Raw genomic sequence first — 15,046 nt, 5'->3', positions numbered from 1 at the left:
CAAGATTCCATTTATAGAGCGCCTTTCACGTCAGGAGGACGTCCCAAGGCGCTGCACAGTTGGGTCATGACCCGAGCAGGGGGGAAATGGTCAGGGTGAGGGAAGGGAGGGAGCAAGGAGGGGGGAAATGGTCAAGGTGAGGAGAGGGAAGGGAGGGAGAGAGGAGGGGGGAAATGGTCAGGGTGAGGGGAGGGAAGGGAGGGAGCGAGGAGGAGGAAGAGAGTCGAGAGGGGAGCTGAAGGCACGGTCAAAGAGAAAGGTTTTGAGACCGGCCTTGAAGGAGGAAAGGGAGGAAGCGGCGAAGGCACTGGGGGATGGAGTTCCAGAGCCTCGGGGCTGAGAGGCTGAAGGCCCGACCACCGATGGTAGGGCGGTTGGGGCGGGGGACGTGGAGCAGACCGGAGCCAGAGGAACGGAGGGTACGGGCAGGTAGGTAGGGGGATAGTAGGTTGGAGAGGTAGGAGGGAGCAAGGCCGTGAATGGCCTTGTAGGTGAGGATGAGGATCTTGAAATCAATCCTCTGGGGGATGGGGAGCCAGTGGAGGCGAGCGAGGGTGGGAGTGATGTGGTCCTGGTGCGGGACAGTACACGAGCTGCAGAGTTCTGAATGACCTGCAGCTTGTGGAGGGAGGTGGCGGGAAGGCCGGCGAGGAGAGAGTTCCCATAGTCCAGCCTTGAGGTGACAAAGGCGTGAACCAGGGTTTCAGCAGCGTGAGGGGTGAGGTAGTGCCGTAGTCTGGCGATGTTCCGGAGGTGATGGAAGGCGGTGCCAGTTGTGGTGCGGATGTGAGGGAGAAAGGACAGCTCAGGGTCGAACAAAACGCCGAGGTTCCTGACTGGCTTTGAGAGGTGGAGAGTGCAGCCTTGGATGCTGATGGTGTCAGCGCCTGAGGTGCGGAGGCGCTGACGTGAGCCAATCAGGAGGGCCTCGGTTTTTCGCACGTTGAGCTGAAGAAAGTTGTCTCTCGTCCAGGACTCGATGTCGGACAGGCAGGCTGTCAGGACATCGGTGGTCGTGGAGTTGAGAGTAGAGGAGGAAAGGTAGAGTTGGGTGTCATCCGCATACATGTGGAAGTTAACCCCATGTTTGCGGATGATGTCACCAAGGGGGAGCATATAGAGGGTGAAGAGGAGGGGACCGAGGACAGAGCCCTGAGGGACACCACATGAGACAGTACGGGGGGTGGAGGAGAAGCCATTCGTTGAGACGAAGTGAAGACGGTGGGAAAGGTAAGAGCTAAACCATTCAAGGACAGTGCCTTGAAGGTTGAGGTGGGAGGACAAGCGGTGGAGTAGGATAGCGTGGTCGACCGTATCGAATGCTGCCGATAGGTCGAGGAGGACGAGGAGACAGAGGGAGCCCTGGTCACAGATGGTCAGGATATCATTGGTGACCTTGACCAGGGCAGTTTCTGTGCTATGGCAGCACGGAAACCTGACTGAAGGGGTTCAAAAAGAGAATGGGTGGAAAGGAAAGAGCGCAGTTGGGAGGCGACAACTCTTTCCAAGACCTTGGAGAGAAAGGGGAGGTTGGAGATGGGCCGGTAGCTTGATAGCTGCGACGCATCAAGGGAGGGTTTTTTCAGGGTGGGCGTGATGATGGCAGTTTTTAATGGAATGGGGACAGAGCCAGAGGAGAGGGACAGGTTTATGATGTCAGTGATGTGTGGGGCAAGAAAATGGAGCTGGGAGATAAGGAGTGGAGTGGGGATGGGGTCAAGGGAGCAGGTGGTTGGTTTTAGGGATAGGATGAGTTCAGTGACAGAGGGTGGGGAAACGGGTACGAAGGTGTGTAGGGGAGGATGGGTAGGAGTCGGAGTGTGGGAGGGAAGGGGTGGGTGGTGGGTGGAAGTTGGAGGGGAAGTGACCGCGGAGCGGATTCCCTTGATCTTGGATTCAAGGAAATCCAGCATCTCCTCGCAGTGAAGGTTGGAGGAGATGACCTGCGCGGGGTGGCGGGGGGACGGAGGAGTCGGGATGTGGTGGAAAACAGTAGCCTGGGGTTGTTCTTCGCCTCCAGGATTATCCTGGAGTAGAAGGACGACTTGGCCGAGGCTAGAGTGGAGCGGTAAATTTTGAGGAGGTCCAGCCAGATTTGTCGGTGGACCGTTAGGCCAGATTTGACACAGGTGCGTTCAGCAGCCCGCACCTGGCTTTTCAGTGAGCGGAGGTGGGTGGTGTACCAGGGGGAGGAGCGGGAGTAGGAGACAGTGCGGGAAGTGATGGGGGCAAGAGTATCGAGTGTGGAGGAGAGGGTATTGTGGAGGAGGGAGAGAGGAGAAGAGGGGTCGGTGAGGGTTGAAGGCCAGAGGGAGAGGAGTTCAGAGGACTCCAAGGCATCGGTTAGGGATTGTGGGGGTAACTTCTTCCAAGGGCGGTAGAAGATGGTGGTGGGTCTGGTGGAGGTGGGGAGGGGGGTGGAGGTGGTGAAGGAGATGAAGTAGTGGTCGGAGATGGCCTTGTCGGTAATAGTGACATCCGAGACACTGAGGCCCCGGGTGATCACCAAATCGAGTGGGTGGCCGTGACTGTGAGTGGGGGAGTTTATGTGTAGGGAAAGGTTGAGTGAGGAGAGCAGGGAAGAGAAGTCTGTGGAGATGGAGCAGGAGGGGGTGAAGTGTAGGTTAAAGTCGCCCAGGATGATGAGGCGATCAGAGGAGAGGCAAAGAGATGTGAGGAGTGTTGAAATGTCAGAGATGAAGGTGGGAGAGGTTTTAGGGGGCCGGTAGAGGAGGAGGATTTTAAGGGAGAGGAATGAGGGGTGGGAGAGGGTGAGGTGCTCAAAGGAGGGGAAAGAGCCAGTGGAGTAGGGGGATAGGGCAAGTGGTGTCCTTGAGATAAGGGCAACACCACCGCCACGGCGGTTGGGGCGGGGGATGTGGTGGGAGGTGTAGCCGGGTGGCGTGGCCTCCGTGAGGGGGAAGGTGTCGCCTGGGGTGAGCCACGTTTCTGTCAAGGCCATGATATCAACGTTCTCATCAAGGATGAGATCGTTGATGACCAGGGCCTTGTTGCAGAGGGAGCGGACATTTTGCAGTCCGATGTGGAGGGAGCGGTTGACAGAAGGGTGTGTGGGAGGGGAGGGGGGTCCCGGTTGTGAGGCAGGGGTGGGGGGGATGGGGATGGGGATGAGGGAGGAGAGGTTGACTCCCCGGGTCTGTGTCCGGGGTGGCTGGCGAGTGTGGTGGGGAATGGGGCAGTCGGTGTGGCTGCTGCTGGACAGCCAACGCCGAGTGCCGCGGTGAGCCCGGCGGAGGATTCCCAGGCTGGAACAGAGGGAGGTTGTGGGAGGGTCAAGTGGGGATAGAAGACGAGAGGGACGGAGAGAGAGGAGGAGAGAGCGGGAGAGATGCAGAGGGGGGAGGGTTTGGGGGGAGAGAGGAGGGGGGAGGGAGGGAGGGGGTGAGGGGGCTCGGGTCAAAGCGGCAGCCATAGTGCGCACGCGGGGACCGGGAGCGGTCAGGTGGATGGCATTATCCCGCAGATTGGGGCGGTGAACTCAACCCGATAAGTTTGACACCCCTGGTATAGAACCAGACATTTACAGCACACAAGAAGGCCATTCAGCCCCATTGAGAGTCTGTTCTTTGAACGAGCAACCCATTCAATCCCATTTCCCTGCCCTTTCCCCCCCGCCCTTTTTAGATATCTGTCTGATGCCCTCTTGAAAGCTAATATTGGATCCTGCCTTGACCATTGCATTCCCCCTGCTCGGGGGGGATGCAATGGTCATATAAATGAAATCTTGTTGCTGTTGTTGTCTCGGGGAGGGTTTTGCCAGAAGTTAAAAACACGTTTGTAGCCCAAAGTCCACCAAACACCAGCCCAAAAGTAGCCTGATACTGTGCCTCGCCTCCCTGTGGTTACAGCAGAGTGGACGATTCAGGTTCGTGCTTCTGAAACGGTGTGTGTGTTTGTGTAAAAAAAAATCTTCAAGGGGGGAAGATGGAGCGGAAAAAAAATGGTTTTGTAGGTTTCATTTTTTTGAAAAAAAATTAGCCACAGGGCCGCACAAACCCACCCAAACCTCAGGGCCGCACCAACCACAGGGCCGCACAAACCCGCCCAAACCTCAGGGCCGCACCAACCACAAACCCGCCCAAAGCACAGGGCCACACAAACTCGCTCAATCCTGCATCATTGGTCTCTCTCGCTCTGAGGGGAGGAGCTACATCTAACGGTCGGGAGGGCGTGCTTCAATCAGAGCGCGCGGAGAGCGATTCAAACTATCTCGCGGAGAAGCCCTCTTCACGTGGCCAATGGCAGAGAGAGAGAGAGAGAAAGAGCGCGCGCGCGCGCACGGCGGGGAAGGGAAGCGAAAGGGGACCCACGTTGTCGCCAAAGGAGAGTGCGCATGCGCGATAGTGGAGGCGATTTCAAACTGGACGCGCGTGAGCCGAGCCCTTCTCCGAACGGTCCAATCAGAGAGCGCGCGGTGCGATTCAAACAGGCGCGCGTGGGTGTCTCTCCGCTCCCCCCACCCCTCCCCCCACCTCCTCCCAGAAGGCGGTTGGGGTTTGATCTGCCCGAGGATTCTCGGTTTGCAGCGCACGCAGTTAGTGCCGTGTGGCTCTCAGTCGGCGCCTTCACACGGGGAGAAGAACGGGAGGGCGGGCGGACATGTCTCACAAACAGATCTACTACTCGGACAAGTACTTCGACGATGAGTACGAGTATAGGTAAGAGTTCGCTTGCCTTAAAAAAGGAGCGGAAGTAGGGGAAACGGTCATTTAAGATGATATGGTTTTAAATTGTGCTTTATATGGTTTTAAATCCAGCTTTAACCGCGCACGTCAGAGCGATCTGTCTGTGTGTATTGGGGGGCGGGGAGGGGGGGGGAGGATAAAGTATGTTGTTCCACAATATACATGTGTGTGAAATGTTTGTCAATAAATAGTGAAGAGCGAGTTTGTGAGGTATGAGCGATTCGGTTTGGTTGGTGTCATGAACTTTTTTTTTGCTTGGTGGGCGCCGTGAAATTTCGCAACGGCAGTCGTTACCGACCGCAAAACTGTTGTGAAAAGGAGCCGCCGCCTCCTCCCTCCCCCCCTCCCTCCCCCTTCCTCCCTCCCTCCCCCCTCACCCCTTCCTCCCCGGGCGGCTTGGGGGCGAGGTCTCCGGCACCGCCATCATCCTCCTCCACACGAGGCTTGTTGCAGCGTGTTTTGCCGGCCTCCTAACGGCTGTAACATGCACAAGTTCGGTGTATTCTTCCCCCTTCCGTTTTCTTTTATTTAATCATTGCAACTTCGTGTTGATTCAACTCAGCTCAAAGCAGTAACGGCCGCGAGAGAAAGAGCCCCCATCGCCAGAGTTAAGCACAGGGAGAGAGCGAGGCGGGAGCGAGGGGACGAGAAGAGAGTGGGGCCGGGGGTGAGGAGAGGAAACAGCCAGAGAGCGAGAGATTGTTGATTGCTTTCTACCAGTTTTCGACTGGCAAATGCTGAAGAACGTTTCAGGGCTTCTGTGGGACCATAAAGTCAAGTCCATTTTAGATTATTAGTTCATATTGAACCACCATACAGTGCGGTCCCGCTGGACTTCAATAATGGTGATCCTTGCGTTTGTTAGAGTGCTTTTCACGTCTTCTGGACGTCTCAAAGCGCCTCACAGAATATGCTGTAAAGTGAAACAAAAATAGAAGTGGCTGGGAACACTCAAACAGGTCAGGCAGCATCTATGGAGAAAGGAAAGTGAGTCAACGTTTTGGGTCCACGACCCTGGGTCAGAAGGGTCATGGACCCGAAAAGATGAGGTCTGACCAAGGGTCGTAGTCCCGAAGCGTAGACTCGCTTTCCTTTCTCCATAGATGCTGCCTGACCTGCTGTATGTTCCCAACAACTTCTGTTTTTGTTTCAGGTTTTCGGCATCGGCAATATTTTGGGTTTTGTTTATACTGTAAAATGAATTGACTTTATATTTGACTGTATACTTTGGATTTGTGCTTTGTTCCCTTGTGCTTTTGGTGACTGATCGTCTCAATAATTTATCGTTTTGATAAATGCTGTTATTTACATGACAGCACTGATGTTTTATAATTTGGATTAGTTTATTCAATAAAATCACACGCTGCCAATTGAGATTTGCAAAGCGATATTCACCTCGGGACCATGTCTCAAAATGCTTCAAACTGACTGGGAGCCTGATCTGAGGGGCTGTGTCGGGGGGATACGTGCCTGACAGCATATTATGAAGGGGATAAGGTGGAGGAATTCTGGAAAGGTGGAGCAATGGGTGATGTGACGTCGCCTTGTGTTTCCTATATTGGGAGACTGTTGGGTTAGACTGGGCTACCAGGACATTTGGGTGTTGAATTCTTAAAGACTAGAATCTTCAAACTGCTCCCCCCATCAGTGTGGGTACCCATCCAGCATTGATAAGGTCTTTGAGAAGCCTGCTGCTGTGAAACGAGCTATATGGATGTAAGGACAGTTGAGGGTGAAATAAGACGCCAAGTTCTGGACTGGCTCAGTGATGTAGAGTGTTCATCCTTGGATGGTGATGCTGCCAGCGTCGGAAGTGTGAAGGTGCTGATGGGAACCAATCAGGAGGGCCTCGGTCTTGTTGACGTTCACCTGGAGAAAGTTAGCTCTCGTCCAGGACTTCATGTCTGACTGACATTCTGTCAGGACAGCTGTGGTCCTGGATTGGAGGGTGGAGACAGAGAAATAGAGTTGGGTGTCATCCGTATACATGTGGAAGTTGACCCCATGTCTATGTCACCAAGAGGGAGCATGTAGATGTTGGAAAGGACCAAGGGCAGACACCCGAGGAAAACCACACAAGACAGTGCGCGGGTTGGGGGAGAAGATGTTTGTGCAGGCAGTATAAAAGGTAGGATGTGAACCAGTCAAGGACAGGACCATGAAAGTTGAGAGGAGAGGTAGCAGAGGTGTATAGAATGGTTGACTGTGTCAAAGGAGACAGGGAGCCCTGGTCACAGGTGGTCAAAATGTCATTAGTCACTTTGACCAAGGCTGTATGTGTTTTGGCGGCATGGAAACCCGATTGGAGGGGTTTGTTGAGAAAGTGGCAGGATAGGAAGGAACGGAGCTAGGAAGTGACAACTAGTTCCAGGACCTTGGGAAGGAAATGGAGGTTGAAGAAATAGTTGGCGAATAAATTGAGCCTAGAGGTCAGGATTGTGGGGGGCGTAGCAGAAATGGGTGATGTTTCAGTGGTTAGTGTACAGTTTGAAGAACAGTTCGAGTTAAAACAAGACATTTAAGAGGTTCCACACAAGCTCCCTGAGCTGGAGCTTATCAAAGGGCCTCAATCTTGTCAACATTGACCTGTAAAGAGTTAGAACTCATCCAGGAGTTGATATCAAAATGCAAGGATTATTGACATTTGGGAGCCAAATGGTCAGAATGGTCCTGGAATCAAGAGTAGAGGATGGATGTCATCTGCATACATTTGAAAGTAGACCCTATGCCTATGGAGGATGATGTTGCCAAAGGGATATATACATAGCACATTTAAATGAAGGAATAATTTAATTTTATTCTTCATGTCATATGTATATGCCACCCAAACTGTTTTGTGTGGCGCTGCTCTGCATTTGGCAACTCATTTGAGGATCTACATTGCATTTGTGCTGCTTCCCTTATTTTAAGTTTTTGTTTTAAAAATAAATCCACATTACAGATTTCTCGATCAGCTGGAACTGATTTCTCAGCAAAATGCTAACACAAGCTCAGCTGGTACCTGTTTTCATAATGTAATTTGTCTAGCCCACAAAAAGTATTGGGTTTAATTTCATGGTTGCACATAGCTTATCAATTCAGAGTGCACCATTCAGCCTGCTTTCTTTGGCTTTATGACGTGCTTGTATGTTATCCATACTAAATAGCACATCTTAGCATGTTCTCATGTATACTCTTACTGAACAGCAGGCTGCATAGAAGTCTCTTGTGGGGAGCAGACCAGGACTCTTGTGTCAAATATGAAAAATTGCATTTGGAGCTTCAGTAAGGCATGATCTTGGGATATGTTTCTGCACATACTTGGGAAAATACCTTAATGCCCCATTGTCCAATACGCACACTGATGTCCTGCAGTTGAATGTTCCTCAGATAGTGGCCCCTTCGCAATTATCCAAACTTTTTTGAGATGACTCAGCAATGTGATAAATGCAAGAATTTTCAAAAGCAATGAATCCCAAGGATTGTTGACACACCAGCCATTTGGAACTGATTGCAGCCCTGCTAGGACTGCATATATTTGGTGAATTACGTCAGTTAGGCAGGGTGTTTTTCACGCTCATTCTCTTGTCTTTCTTCCCACCATCATTTGTTAGATGTGTAGGATGACTAAGGTCTCAAGCTAGTTTCAAGTCGAAATGGGGCTTCTTTTGGGGGGAAAAAAAGTATAGTTTATACTACAAGCGCTGCGTTCTGTGGTTACAGGTTTGAGAATATTTTCAATTTACTATCAGCAAAATTGTAGACCTGGATTACAACATACTTTTATTGGAGTACAAGGTTGCAGATCTTTCAGAATTCCAGAAACCTTTCGCTTAAAGGTTTTACAATCCCAATTTATAAACCTCTTGTTATGGGGAGTGTCAAAGGCAATCTTGACTAAATTCTGGAATGCAAATTATTATTACCTTCTGGGTAGAATCCTCCTACACCAGTTAGTTTGTTCTACACATTTTACAGCTGTTTCATATGCAGCTATGAAAAAAAGCTTTAATAACATTCGCCAGGCAATGACCTGAGGATAATATTTGTATGTTCATCTAGCATTATATTCTGAATCATCTGCATCCTTCTCTGGAGGCTTTCATATATTTCACACATATTGAGAATGATTAAAGGAAGATTGTTTATTCCTTTGGTTTTACCTATGAAGATAAGTATCATTTAGTCTAGTCTTGACACTCTTGCAGTGCTGGGGATGTGGTGCATTATCAAAGGTGCCACCCTTCTGATGAGATATTAAAATTGATGGTCAGGTGGATGGCACCATCGAAAAGAAAAGGGAGTTCCTCCTGGTTTGCTGGCCAACAATCCCCAAATAAAATTGGTTATCCACGTCATGGCTGTTTGTAGAACATTACTGTACACAAAGCTGGCTGCTGTGTTGGCCTAAAAAATAGAGTCGCTGCACTTCAGTAAATTCCTGCGATGTGAGGCGGTATGTTAAATGGAAAGAATTATTATTTCATTGTCATATTTTCAAATATAAGGAATGTTTGGGCTCAGTTTGGACTCTTACAGATGTTGATTTTGTTTTAATTTTGTTTCTTTAACAGGCATGTTATGTTACCCAAAGAACTTGCAAAGCAAGTACCAAAGACTCATCTTATGTCTGAAGATGAGTGGCGAAAACTGGGTGTTCAACAGTCTCTGGGATGGGTCCATTATATGATGCACGAACCAGGTATAGTGACCAAAAACGATAAGAGCCATTAGACGAAGCAACGCATGCCGTCAAAATACCTAGCAACTGTTAAGTTTCTTCCACTATTTCTGTAGCCAAATTTTGTAATTATGTAAATTAATGCTTTTAGTTGTTCAGCTGTTTCTTAATACTGCTATCTCCAAAATTGAAGTTTGTAGAAAGATTTGGGGCATTGGATAAGGTCTAATTTCTATCATTTGTGGGGGAGGGGAAATCAAATATCCATGTTCCATTCAGTATACAATGTTTGCAACATCCATCGTATTAGCATCCCTGCTAAAGATTGGTGCCAGTTTGAGCTTTGGAACAGAAATTACTTGGAAGACCTGAATTGATGAGTCTTTAGGAATGGAAAAAATAATCATTGAAATCAAGATATTTCCTATTCTTTAAAAATGAATCGTGGAAGGACTGTACAAAGTGTGCTCATAGCCAGTCATTACTTTAAGAGTTCTTTTGTTCTACGTTCAGCAACCCTTTTAGTTAAAATGTATACTAAATAGTTGCAGAGCTATATGACATTTATATTGACATTTTTGTTTTTATTTTTAGAGCCGCATATTCTGCTTTTCCGAAGACCTCTTCCAAAAGACCAAGACAAATAAATCTCACTTACTCTTCTGGAATCTTCTGGGACTTTGTAAATATTCTAGTATTCAGTGAATACATAAAATTGTACAAAATCATTCAAAGCTGTGTATGAGCTGTATTCTAAACAGCAATAGAGCTCATTGTGATACAGTGGGTTTAGACTATTTATTAAAAAAAGAAATTGTACTAGCAGTCATAATGATGTTTTCTTCCACTAGGAAATGACCATGGCTTCTGTTTATTTTTATGTGGATTTTTCTCTTGTCTTCTCTTTCGCTGGTTTCTGTTGTGAATAAAGTTAAATGCACCTCTTATGTGTGATTTTTTTTTAAAAGATTGTGTTGGTTTATGCCTCTAATTATTCCTGAGGGAAATTATTGGTAGAATATGTGTACAGCGTCTAGCTTTTTGTACTGCTTTTGTGCAGTATTCACTTGTTAAAACTGGTTTGGACTAAATGTTGCATGTTTTCTTTCTCCCATCCCTGTCGTAATTGCCCGATTTCTACATGTTTTTTTATAATGATCGTTTAAGATTCCATACATGTGCTTTGAATTAATTGAAATAAACTATAAAGAATGCAAAATAGTGTTTATTGCAAAGCGAGTGGAAATATTTATAACCCATTTTAAAATCTATTGGAGGTGGAGTTTTAATTGTTTTAGTGGATGAAAAGGAGGTAAAAACGACAACAGTTGATAGCCCAGAAATAAATGGACTGAATTGGGTTTTGGTTAGGTCTTTCCTCTGGTCTACATACACTATTTGAAACCTATTGTATCAGAGCAAAATTCTCAGCGGGAATTGTTTTCCTTTTTTTGCTCTAGTTATGCTACAGGGACATACAGTAAGTAGAGCATACTATGGCAGCCAAATCGTAACTATAAACAGCCAAATCCTAACAATGGAGTCCTGTAGCTCAGTGATTAGAGTACTCACATCACAAGCGAGAGACCTGGGTTTGATTCCGGGCAGGGTGAAAGGTTAGGCAGGTTTGCTTACTCCACACACCTCTGTTTACCCAGCGGTAAGTAGGAACCTGGTTGTTAGTTGATTGGCAGATCACTTCTCTGGGGATAATAATCCCCGCACAAAAAGTTTTGCTCAATAAAAATAAGTCACTCAATCCATGACTGTTGGTGGGACACAGGTGTGCGCAATTGGCTTCCGTGTTTCATCCGCAAATATGAGTGACTTATTTTTATTGATATTCTGTAAAGAGCTTTTGAGATGTTGAGAAGTTGTGAAGAACTATGTCAAATGCAAGGATCAATATTTCAAAGCATGTTTTTCAGGAAAGCACGTCTCCTTATCCACTGCGTCCAAAGCAACTTCTGGCTCCTGTGGCTGCAGATAGTGAACTGTGCACCTGATATGGAGATAGAAAAGGCAAGAAAGTGGGGAGGGGGGGAGAAGAGAATTATTGAGTCAAGACCTAACTGACCACGCTTTTGGTCATCTTTTCCCGTCCCCATCTCACCGCCCTCAGCTCCCAACCCCAGCTCAGGTGCCCAGCTGACAGTATCTAGTGCTTTGCGATATATTTTCAACATAAAAATGGTGCTGTGTAAATGTTTATGAGGCCCGCAGACCTTTTTCTAATTGGGAATCCGGCCAGTGGTAGACAAAGTTTGGACCTCCCTGGTTAGAAGATTGTGGTTTCAAGCCCTGTGTGAGAACTTGGAACTCATGTAGTCTATGCTGATACTCCAATGTAGTGCTGGAGATATACTGCATTGTTGGATGTGCCATACTTTGGATGAGATGTTAAACTGAGGTCCCATCTACCTGTTGAGGTGGGATTAAAGATCTCAGGGCTCTTCGAAAAGAAATTCTGTCCTGGACAACAATCCCTCAAATAAAATTGGTCATTCACTATGGCTGTTTATGGGACATTATCGTGCATAAATTGATGGCCACATTTGCCACAAAATTTGCTTGCAAAATACCCAATTACTCCACTTTACTGTATATCTTAGACCTAGGTTCTCTTTGAATGCTGCTGACCTGTCTGGAATCGGAAAAGTAGGACTGCCACAAAGCTTGATTTGATTCTGACATTCTGTTGCCACTCATGTCACTTTGGAAAGCCAGTTCAGCTCCAAGGAGACTTAACTTAGCCCACAAGTAAGGGAGTCAGAAGTGGTAATATGAATCAGGCAAGCATAGGTTTGAGTCTTCACAGTGGATGGCAGGTACTAGAAACTTATCTTTTTGCCTACAATAATTTGCATTTACATAGCGCCCTTCATACCGAGTAGCGTCCCGGAGAGAACATAAGAATTAGGAGCAGGAGTAGGCCATTTGGCCCCTTCAACCTGCCCCGCCATTTGATAAGATCATGGCTGATCTTCAGACCTAACTCTAATTACCTGCCCTATCCCTATATCCCCTAATCCCTCTATTTTTTAAAAATCTATCAGTCTCAGCCTTGAAGATTACGGAGTCTGACCCTGAGCCAGTGGGAGGGGGAGGTAAGCGTAAGCACGATCAAAAATAATAATAATAATCCTTGCATTTGATATAGCGCTTTTCACGTCGGGGGGACGTCCCAAAGCGCTTCACAGAACACACTAAAGTGAATTGACTGTATATTTGTGGGCGAACGCGGCGGCCAATTGCGCACAGCAATGTCCCACAAACAGTCGTAGATTGAAAATGACCAATTTTTTTTTATTATTGTTTTTGGTTTTGGAGGGATTATTATTAGGCTCTGTGTGGAGTAAGGAAACTTGCCCAAGGTTTCGCCCTCTGCCTGGAATTGAACTCGGGTCTCTTGCTTGCAAAGCGAGTGCTCTAACCACTGAACTACAGGACTCCACGAACTACAGGAAGCTACAGGAAGGTCTTTAGGTGGAATTTGAAAGTGGGGAGGGAAGGGGCAAGGTGGAGGCATTGGGGCAGAGAGTTCCAGAGCTTTGTGGTGTAGTGACTGAAAGCAGGGCCGCTGATGGTGGAGCGGAGGGGGTAGGTGATGAACAGGAGGCAGGAGCCGGCCAAGCAGAGGCATCGGGTGGTGGAGTGGGGTGTGAGCAAGCTGGAAATGTAGGGAGGCATGAAGTAGGACTCGAACCATGGTCCCAATAAATGATTGAGGGAGGAGAGTCGGAGGAGGATGACGTGATCGACTGTCAAACCCGTCGGAGAGGTCGAGGAGAGTGAGCAGGCAGAGGGAGCCCTGGTCACACAGAGAGAGGACATTATTTGCTATTTTGACGAGCGCTGTTTGTCCTGTGGGCAGAGCGAAAACCAGACTGGAGGGATTCGAGTAAGGAGTGGAAGGACAGGTTTATGCAAAGTTGATTGGCAACCATGCGTTCCAAAACTTTGGCCAGGAAGGGCAGGTTTGAGATTGGTTTAAAGTTTGTGAGGTTGGAAAGATCGAGGGTGGGTTTTTTAACCCACCGGCCAGTTGAACATCAACAAGACCGAGGCTCCCCTGATTGGCTCCCATCAGCGCCTCCACACCTCAGGTGCTGACAGCATCACCATCCATGGTTGCACACTCCACCTCACTGAGCCAGTCCAGAACCTTGGGGTCTTGCTTGACCCTCGACTATCCTTTCTACTCCACATCTGTGCCGTGACCCGCTCTGCCTTTCCCCACCTCCAAACGTGGCCTGCTCCGACACTGTCTCACACCACAGGCACCTGAAACCCTTATATAACAACAACAACAAAATTACATTTGTATAGCACCTTTCACGTTGGGAGGACGTCTCAAGGCCCCGGACAGAGTTACGGACCCGGGTTGGGGAGGGTGGAGGGCAGGGGAGGAAGCAGGGAGATCGAAAGCACGGTCGAAGAGGAGGGTCTGGAGGTGGGTCTTGAAGGTGGAGAGGGAGGGGGGCGAGAGAGAGGGACTGCGGGATGGAGTTCTAGAGAGTGGGTGCAGAGTGGCAGAAGGCCCCTCCGCCAATACATGTTTTCATTACATCGAGGCTTGACTGTGCAAACTCCCTGCTTGTTGGCCTCCCATACTCCTCCCTCCATGGCTGCAGATCATCCAGAACTCTGCAGCCCGAGTCCTCTCCCGCACAGTATCTACTCTGTGACTCTGTCACCCCCATCTTCGCTCGACTCCACTGGGTTCCCATCCCACGGAGGATACAGTTCAAGATCCTGGTCCTCACCTTCAAAGCCCTCCATGGTCTTGCTCCCCCCTACCTCTGCAACCTCCTAACCCCCCACCATCCTGCCCGCTCCCTCTGCTCAACTACTCTGGCTTGCTTCACGTCCCCCATCTCGCTCAATTGACTGCCGCTTTTCGCTCCCAAATTATATAGTCAATTCACTTTACAGTATATTCTGTGAAGTGCTTTGAGACATCTCGAAGACCCGATAAGGCGTTATATCAAATGCTAGAATTATTGTAATTATTATTTTGTGAAGTTCTGAGACAACCTGACGTATGCAAAGATTTCCAAAACAATATATTTTCAAAGTTCCATGGGATCTTTAATATTCATCTTAACAGGCAGTTTAACGTCTCTTCCAAAGGACCTCACCTCAACCCCCCAATATTGCACTGAACTGGCAGCCTATAGAACTGTTTAGCTCAAGTTCTGACGTGGGGCATGAACCCACAACCTTGAGCAAGTTTCCTTACTCCTCACGCCACTGCTTACCTCTAGGAACCCGGTTGTTAGTTGATTGGCAGATCGTTTTTTCGGGGGCAATGATCCCTTAAAAAAAATTTGATCACTAAATCCACAACTGTTTGTGGGGCACTGCTTTGCACAATTGGTCGCCGCGTTTCACCCACAAAATATACGGTCAATTCACTTCATAGTATATTCTGTGAAGCGCTTTGAGACATCTCGAAGACGTGACAAGGCACTATATCAAATGCAAGGATTATTATTATTATAATCTTCTAACTCGGAGCCAAACTGATACTCAATAGTGTTATATCGTTTGCTTTAGTGCGAGAAATAAATGTGTTTTCCAAATGTTGCCAAAAGTGGCACAGAAAAATATAAGGAGAAGAAAGGTAGACAAAATGCAAAAGGAAACCGTAACATCGGGCATAATAAATGAAAAAAAA

At 48.1% G+C, this 15,046-nt stretch overlaps 1 protein-coding gene across 1 annotated transcript; it reads left to right on the top strand.

Moving 5' to 3' along the window:
* Positions 1–4,507: 4,507 nt before the first annotated feature.
* Positions 4,508–10,333, top strand: LOC103182843 (cyclin-dependent kinases regulatory subunit 2). The gene is made up of 3 exons (XM_007900000.1): positions 4,508–4,679; positions 9,260–9,387; positions 9,961–10,333. The coding sequence occupies exons 1-3, from the start codon at positions 4,621–4,623 to the stop codon at positions 10,011–10,013; spliced, it is 240 nt and encodes a 79-aa protein (XP_007898191.1). The 5' UTR covers positions 4,508–4,620; the 3' UTR covers positions 10,014–10,333.
* Positions 10,334–15,046: the final 4,713 nt, after the last annotated feature.

Source organism: Callorhinchus milii, unplaced genomic scaffold (genome assembly GCF_018977255.1).
Source record: "Callorhinchus milii isolate IMCB2004 unplaced genomic scaffold, IMCB_Cmil_1.0 Scaffold1, whole genome shotgun sequence".
In the NCBI taxonomy this organism is placed as follows: Eukaryota; Metazoa; Chordata; class Chondrichthyes; order Chimaeriformes; family Callorhinchidae; genus Callorhinchus; species Callorhinchus milii.
Note: the sequence above shows the minus strand (reverse complement) of the source record. Positions and strands in the feature narration are given on the sequence as shown.

Coding starts and splice junctions, on each gene's coding strand:
- LOC103182843 (XM_007900000.1), top strand. CDS start 4,621: ATGTCTCACAAACAGATCTACTACTCGGACAAGTACTTCGACGATGAG. Junction 4,680..9,259: donor GACGATGAGTACGAGTATAG/GTAAGAGTTCGC, acceptor TTTCTTTAACAG/GCATGTTATGTTACCCAAAG. Junction 9,388..9,960: donor TTATATGATGCACGAACCAG/GTATAGTGACCA, acceptor TTTTATTTTTAG/AGCCGCATATTCTGCTTTTC.